Source organism: Emys orbicularis, chromosome 1, assembly GCF_028017835.1.
Source record: "Emys orbicularis isolate rEmyOrb1 chromosome 1, rEmyOrb1.hap1, whole genome shotgun sequence".
Classification (NCBI taxonomy): Eukaryota; Metazoa; Chordata; order Testudines; family Emydidae; genus Emys; species Emys orbicularis.
This window is the reverse complement of record NC_088683.1, coordinates 371,338,171-371,346,465: the sequence shown is the minus strand read 5'-3', so window position 1 is coordinate 371,346,465 and position 8,295 is coordinate 371,338,171. Positions and strand designations below refer to the sequence as shown.

Here is an 8,295-nt window from a genome sequence, read left to right as displayed (position 1 = left end):
GCATTAGCGGGTAGGCTGGGTCCCCGAGGATGACTATCGGCATCTCCACATCCCCAAGAGTTATTTTGTGGTCCGGGAAGTAAATACCTTCCTGCAGCCGTCTAAACAGACCAGAGTTCCTGAAAACACGAGCGTCATGAACCTTGCCCGGCCATCCGACGTTGATGTTTGTAAAACGTCCCCTATGGTCCACCAGTACTTGCAGCACCATTGAAAAGTAGCCCTTTCTGTTAATGTACTGGCTGGCCTGGTGGTCCGGTCCCAGGATAGGGATGTGAGTTCCATCTATAGCCCCACCGCCGTTTGGGAATCCCATCACGGCGAAGCCATCTATGATGATCTGCGCGTTTCCCAGGGTCACCACCTTTGAGAGCAGTACCTCAACGATTGCGTTGGCTACTTGCATCACAACAACCCCCACGGTAGATTTGCCCACGCCAAAGTGGTTCGCGACTGACCGGTAGCTGTCTGGCGTTGCAAGCTTCCAGAGGGCTATGGCCACTTGCTTCTGGACAGTCAGGGCTGCTCGCATCCGGGTGTCATTGCGCTTCAGGGCAGGGGACAGCAACTCACAAAGTTCCAGGAAAGTCCCCTTCCGCATGCGAAAGTTTCGCAGCCACTGGGATTCATCCCAGACCTGCAGCACTATGCGGTCCCACCAGTCCGTGCTTGTTTCCCGGGCCCAGAATCGCCGTTCCACAACATCAACATGACCCATTGCCACCGTGATGTCCTCGGCGCTGGGTCCCGTGCTTTCTGACAGGTCTGTGCCACTCTCAGACTTCAGGCCCTCACCGCGGTGGCGTAGCCTCCTCGCCTGCTTTATCTGCATCTGCCTCTGGGAAAGGTGGATGATAAGCTGCGAGGTGTTGACAACGGCCATAACTGCAGCGATGGTCGCAGCGGGCTCCATGCTCGCAGTGCTGTGGCGTCCGCGCTGTCACTGACCAGAAGTGCGTGAACTGATTTCCCGCCGGCGCTTTCAGGGAGGGAGGGCGGGAGTGACGGACGGATGATGACAGTTACCCAAAAGCACCCTCGACACATTTTTTTACCCAGAAGGCATTGGCGGCTCGACCCAGAATTCCAATGGGCAGCGGGGACTGCGGGAACTGTGGGATAGCTGCCCACAGTGCACCGCTTCCAATGTCGACGCTTTCCCTGTTAGTGTGGACTCACAAAGTCCAATTACTGTCCTTAGTGTGGACACACACGTTCGATTTTGTAATATTGATTCCACATATTCGATTTAAGTAAAATCGAACTACTCTCGTAGTGTAGACATACCCTTAGTAACTTGAATACAGGTGGACACGGTGCCTCTGTTCAGCTTGGACAGGAGAATTTGATCAGTCTCATTCCAGGGCTTAAAAACCCAAGTGCTCCGCACCAGAGAAATATCCTGATTAGCCAGACAGAGAGTTCAGCTAGGTATTCCAAGCTCCCTCCAGCGGGGCAGTCCAGGAAAGTCTGACTCAGCCTGGAACATTAGACTGGGAGGAAATGAACCGAGAGGGAGAGAACAAATCCAGTGCAAACACGAATCCAGTTTCTAGCCTGCCTATAGCGCTCCCCACCCTCTTGTTCCAGGGCAGCTTTGTGGAGAGGGTGAGGCCTCTGCCCCCAAGACAGCCCCCCGGCTGTACTCCACCCAGACGAACATTCTTTTAGTGGAAGTGAGTGGGAGCAGAAGTGGAGTCCCAGAGTTGACAATTTCCAGGACCAGGGAGCTCACAAATTCCAGCTAGTTCTGGAAACCTCAGATTCACCTTGAGAGGATGGCGAAGGCTCAGGCTCCCTCTTCCAGCCTTTCCTCTGCATCCCTCCCAACGAACAGCTCCTGCCAGAGCGGGAGTCTATTTCCCCCTTGGTGTGATGGAGAGACCGTGGTTACGGCAGGGATATCAGGACTCCTGGCTTCTGTCTGTCATCTTGCCACTCATTTCCTCAGTTTACCTATCTGTATAATGGGGATATGTTCATAGTGACTTTTCTTTGCTTGGTGTTTTCAAGATCCTTCCATGAAATATACTGCACAGTCTGATGACAGTTACTGATGAGAATTACTGATCTTTGATCCCTTAGCAACAGCCCCATGTGCCTCCTGAAAGTGCACGTGTCTCTCTTCAGTCTTTTGACTCCAGATCTGTCTGCCTACTATGTACCCATACATTCTGGGCATTTACAGGGTATCAGACCCTATGGAGAGCTAGGCATTATCCCTTGTTTTCTTTGTAATCAAGTACAATTTTAAAATATACAAAAATACACAGAGCAGACAATTCCTCTCTGACACAGTGGAGAGCCACAGAGTTCTCATCTCCCTTTGGGGAGGTCCCTTAATTACTGTTTACTTCTAAAGCTGGAAGAATAGCACAAATGCAAAGACAGGCTTGTCTCCAGCCTGTTTACATCCAGATGCTGCTAATCCCCTAGAGGCTGAGCGAACCCCACTGGGATTACACAGAGCTATATTATAAATGATGCACATCCCTGTGTTGGCTCTCGGCGTGGGATGCTGCTGCAGATGCTGGGGTGAGAGAGGTGTGGGACACGGCTACCTGAGGGGGATTCCCAGGGAAGACACTTCCATCTCACAATTCACAGGTACCCATCTCTTGCTTAGGAGCTCACCTGCTCGACAAACCCAGTGTAACATGTATGTGATGGGATAGAGAGTAAGTCTGTGGTCCTTTCCACTCTTCACATCCATTAAACTTCCCATGGCCACTGCCACGGGGATGGAGTTTTCTCTAATATTACAGGGCAAAATGTTGCACCTTTCTGGGCCCTCAGGCTCACTGGTGGATGCCAGACTTGAGGTGGCTGCATTTCAGTGGCACATTGGATCCCTCAGGATGAAAGGTGTTACTAGAATTACAAGACAAGGCCAAATTCTGAGGTCATGAACCATACTATCCTCAGTCCCCAATGAGGAAAGCTCCCCTTGGAGTCAGAACTGAGTAAAGATCTCAGGAGCCAGCTGTGTGTTAATGCAGAAACTGTCTCCTCCTCCTCTTGCATTTGTGGATTCTGGGGGCACTGTAATCTGATTTTTATGTGCTGGAAATAGTGTAACCAGATGTCCCGATTTTTGGGGGGCAGTCTCAATATTCAGGGATTTTTTCCTAATATAGGCACCTACTATCCCCCACATTTGTCCCGATTTTCAACACTTTCTATCTGGTCACCATAGCTGGAACTCATGGAGGTGCCAAGGCTCCTCAATGGAATAATTATAAGAATTTTTCAACAAGGCCATGATGTCTTGTCTCCTAACCTAATTCTCCAATTCGGCTGAACTGTTATGCCTTAAACTTTCAGAAAACAATTGAGCTGGAAACTGACATCAGGCATGGAAAATTAGAGTCTAAATGCTTGAAGTTTGGCAAACTTATAAATAACTGAAAGAGAGTTGTCCTTATAGAAGGCGTCAGCTTTAACTAAAGTTGGTGCCACAAGCACCAACTACAATGGCCACTCCATTTGTGAATGCCATTCACCTAAGCTCTTTGCTCCTATAATGTCTGTGGCAAGGAGTTCCCCACACCAATTATGGATTATGTAAACAATTTTCTTTTATCAGTGTTAAATTTTCAGGCTTTCAATGTAATTGAGTGTTCCCTTGTTTGTGTGTTACACCGTAAATATAAATGTCTGATCTACTTTCTTTATTGATACATTCATTGGGTTTATGGTTAGAAGGCACCATTAGATCATCCAGTCTGACCTCCTGTATAACACAGACAATTAAATTTCACCGAGTTATCCTGTATTGAGCTCGAAGACTTGTGTGTGACTAAGAACTGGTCTACACTGGGATTTGATATCATGGAATCATCGAGCCACAGGGTGAGAAGGGATCGCAGGGGTCATCTAGCCTAACCCGCTGCTGAGATATAGGATTTGTTGTGTCTAAACCATCCAGGACAGATGCCTATCCAGCCTCCTTTGGAAAACCTCCAGCAAAGGAGCTTCCATGACCTCCCGAGGCATCTGTTCCATTGTCCTACTCTTCTCACAGTTAGGAACTTTTTCCTGAGATCTCATCTTAGTCTGTTATACTGTAGTTTGAACTCAATTCACTGTTGTCCCGACCGCTGTGGTAAGAGAGGACAACTTTTCTCCACATTTTCTATGGCAGCTTTTCAAGTATCTGAAGATGGCTGCCATGACCCTCCTCCGTCTCCTCTTTCCCAAATTAAACATACCCAGTTCCTTTGGTCTTTGCTCATATGGTTTTTATTCCATCCTTCGGGTTATCTTTGTCTCTCTCCTCTGGATCCTTTCCAGTTTCTCTACATCCTTCCTATACATGGGTGACCCAAACTGGACACAGTGCTCCAGCTGAGGCCTAACCAGTGCCAAGTAGAGCCGTGCTCACCTCCTGTGATTTGCATGCTCTGCCTATGCTAATGCAACCCACAACTGCATTTTATTTTTATGAAACATAGTGAAGAGCAAGAAACCCCACACTCCTGAGAGATGTAGATAGATCAGCCTAACCCTGGTGTAGACAGTATGAGGCCAATGGATGAATTCTTCCATTGCCCCAGCTACCACCTCTCGGGGAGGTGGATTACCCTCACTGATGGAAGCACCACTTCCATTGGTGTTAGTAGTGTCTACACTGATGTGCTACAGCAGTGCCACTGTAGCCCATTAGGTCTAGTCAAGCCTCGAGCAGATCTTCCAGAATAGCATCCAGTCTCGATCTGCAGATATGGGGATTTGGAGAATCTAGCACTTCTCTTTGTGGTGTGTCCAAACGATTAATCACCTTCAGTGCTAAAGATTTGGCCCTTATTTCAAACAAGAATGTCTCTGGCTTCAGCCTCCAGCCATTGGGTCTTGCTCTGCCTTTCTCTGCTACCGGTAGATTACAGAGACCATTATTACCCATTGTTTTCTCCCCATGAAATTCTCCGCTTGATTGTCTGTTTTCATAAGTTAAGTCTCCCCCTGTCCAGCATTTTCCCCAGCCTCCAATCATTTATGTAGCTCTTTTCTTCAGCCTCTCCAATTTTTCAACATCCTTTTTGAAATGTGGATCCCAGGACTGGACACAGTCAGTTTCACCAATGCCATGTGCAGAGGTAAAAGCGTCTGGTGACCTAGACCCATGCAAACAAAATGTTTTAATACCGTCAAATCCAAAGTTAATCTCTGAAACAGGAATGCAGGCCCGACCCACAGACAAAGGCACTTTATTACGGAAAGCAGGGACCCTGAAAAGAGCATTCTGCCAATATTTGGGGCATCCACAGATTTTTTATTCAATGATTTTCTATTTCTATCCAGATCATTGATGGAAATATTGAATAGCATCAGGCCTAGAACTGATCCCTGCTGAACCCCACTCACCCCATTCACTGACAATGGCCCACTGACAACTGCTTTCTGAGATCTGTTAGTTAGCCAGTTTATATCCATTTTCCCTATGCTCTAATGATATTGCAGTGTGTTCATTTGTGATATGTAGCTCTGAGGAACATTGATTTTTCCCTGATCTCTTTAACAACCCTTTACAATTTTCATAACATCCAATTTGTATTGCTTGCTATGTATATTTCCTTTTTCCCACTCCCCCCACCCACCCCAGTTGCTGCCTCCCCTTTCTCACTGAACCGGGTTTTTAGCCAGTTATCTACTTTTTTCACTGTGAAATCGTGGCTTTTTAGCTGCCTAATGAATTCCTCTAAAGAATTCCCAATTTTCATTCCCATTTTTCTGTCTCTGTTTCCCCCCCCCCAAATCCATTTCACTCATAATTTGCCTCATTTTAGGGGAATTAGCACTTTTAAAACATGAAGTGTCTATAGATATTATTGCTTGGGAACTGTTCTCTTTGTCGATTTCAATGTAATAAGTCCCATTCTTTATTTTCCTCTCCTGTATCATATGCCCCCTTGTTTCTCGCTTCTCTAAACTACACTGTCCCAGATTTTCAGTATGTTGCACTAGGTTAGTCTCCCCCAGTCTCATAGACTGTATCAGAAACCCCATTTTAACCTGCTATATTCTTTACAGGTATTCGGTGACAAAAACTGAGGGCATGTCCAAATCAGGTTATTGTCCATCCCATTCCTTAGGCATCAGCACATTGTCTTTCTTTTGGCCACTACTGGGAATGAGCCGGTGCTTCCGTGAAGCCCAGGTCTTTTCCCTGAGGTGTTTTCTAGCTGGGATGCTTCCCCTGCCACATGACTACACAAAGGTTTGGTTATTTTCCACTCTCAGATTTTGAGCAACCATGTTAATGGGGAAATCCCTACAGCATGGATTCTCTAGCCTGGATTTCATTGCATTAAGGAATGATGAGGGATAACCAGTATCCACAATCCTGTTTGCTGTGGGTGCCTATTAAGGTTTCCCACATCACAATGTGTTAGAATTATTGATGAATGGAGCACTATCATATATGGAATTGGCATTAGTAGGGTCAGTTGTTCATAATTCATTTATCTGAATAACAAAAATGTCATTTTTCAGTGTGTGAAGAGCCACCAATCTGCTTCAACCATGACAACAGCGTTCAGTAGTTCATGTAGTGTCTCATATTAACATTGTCTTTCCATCCAGGCCTTTGTACTGTGACTATAACCCTAGAGCCTGGGCACATACAGTAAGTCAAGAAAACATACGGTACGTATAGGAAACACCGTTCTGCCTCAGAGTTGGATGCTTTCTTCCCTACTCCATGTCAGATTTCAACACAACTGACTTCACAAACCCCTCTACCTTCATCCTGCTGGGCATTCCTGGCCTGGAGGCAGCCCACATCTGGATCTCCATCCCCTTCTGCACCATGTACATCATAGCCATCTTGGGGAACTTTACCATCCTGTTCATTGTGAAGAGGGAGACGAGCCTCCATGAGCCCATGCACTATTTCCTCTGCATGCTGGCTGTCACTGACCTGGTCCTGTCCACGTCCATCCTGCCCAAAATGCTGAGCATCTTCTGGTTCAATTCCAGGGAGATCAATTTCAGTGCCTGTCTCACCCAACTGTACTTCATTAACTGCTTTGCAGCAATGGAATCAGGGATCTTTGTGGCCATGGCTTTTGATCGCTATGTGGCCATCTGTGATCCCCTGAGACATTCCACCATCCTGACAAACCGCATGGTGACAAAGATTGGCCTGGCCGTGGTTCTGCGTGGCTGCTTACTCGTACTGCCATATCCTTTGTTGGCGAGTCGGTGGCCATATTGCAAGACCAACATCATCCCCCACACGTACTGCAAGCACATCTCTGTGGTGAATCTGGCCTGCGCCGACTTCCGTGCCAGTAGTTACTACAGCCTCTCTGTGACATTCTTTGTGCCCAGTATGGATGTGTTTTTTATTGCTCTGTCCTATATCCAGATCCTCAGGGCCATCTTCAGCCTGCCCACAAAGGACGCCCGGCTCAAGACATTTGGGACCTGTGGCTCCCACCTCTGTGCCATCTTTGTCTTTTATATACCGGATCTCTTCTCCTCCCTCATGCACCGGATTGGTAACACTATGCCCCTGTATTTCCTCATTCTCATTGCCAACGTGTACCTTCTGGTGCCCCCCATGCTACACCCCATCATCTATGGGGTGAGGACCAAACAGATCCGGGACAGGTTGCTATGGCTAGTTACTCATAAAAGGACCTAAAGTTTCCTCCTGGTGCTCAGATTTTCAGACCAAGCTCCGGGAAGAGCTGGTTGGTGACATAGTTCTGGGCCCTCTTCCCTGAATCACTGACTGGGCTGTCAAAGGACATTAAACACTTTACTGAACTTACTGTGCAGTGTCAGTGTGACAAACTGGGGAATCGTTCTATGTACAACCCATTGATTTGCCACCTTTCTTATTGCTTGTAACTGGACCACCAAGGCCCCACCCTTTGCCACTCCTTCCAAGAAGGCCCCATCCCTGCCCTGCCTCTTCCCCGCAGGACCTCCCTGTCACTCGATCCTCTCCTCTCTTCCCCTCCCCTTGTCACTTGCTGGATCATCTCCATGTCCCTCCCCCCGACCTCCACAGCCGTAAGGGAGCCATTTCAGGGTTTTTTCGGGGGAGGAAAGTTTAACTGTGATTCCAGGGGTTACTTAGACTCTTAAAAACTCTAGTATTTTGGCAGATAACTTAGCAATTAACTGAAAGGAACACTGTATGAAAGAAAGAAAATTAAAGAAACATCAGATCGACTCAGCTGTAATGCATGTTCTGCCATCTTATGGTAAATCACTTAAGGGACACTGGTAAGGTTTAAAATTTTAATGTATGTTCTTACTTTGTTAATTTTGTAGAGAGAGAGA

The 8,295-nt window shown here is 47.1% G+C and overlaps 1 protein-coding gene across 1 annotated transcript; it reads left to right on the top strand.

The window, feature by feature from the left end:
- Positions 1–6,700: 6,700 nt before the first annotated feature.
- On the top strand, positions 6,701–7,648 carry LOC135873040 (olfactory receptor 52M1-like). Its single transcript, XM_065397508.1, has one exon. The coding sequence runs from the start codon at positions 6,701–6,703 to the stop codon at positions 7,646–7,648; it is 948 nt and encodes a 315-aa protein (XP_065253580.1).
- The last annotated feature ends 647 nt before the right edge of the window (positions 7,649–8,295 follow it).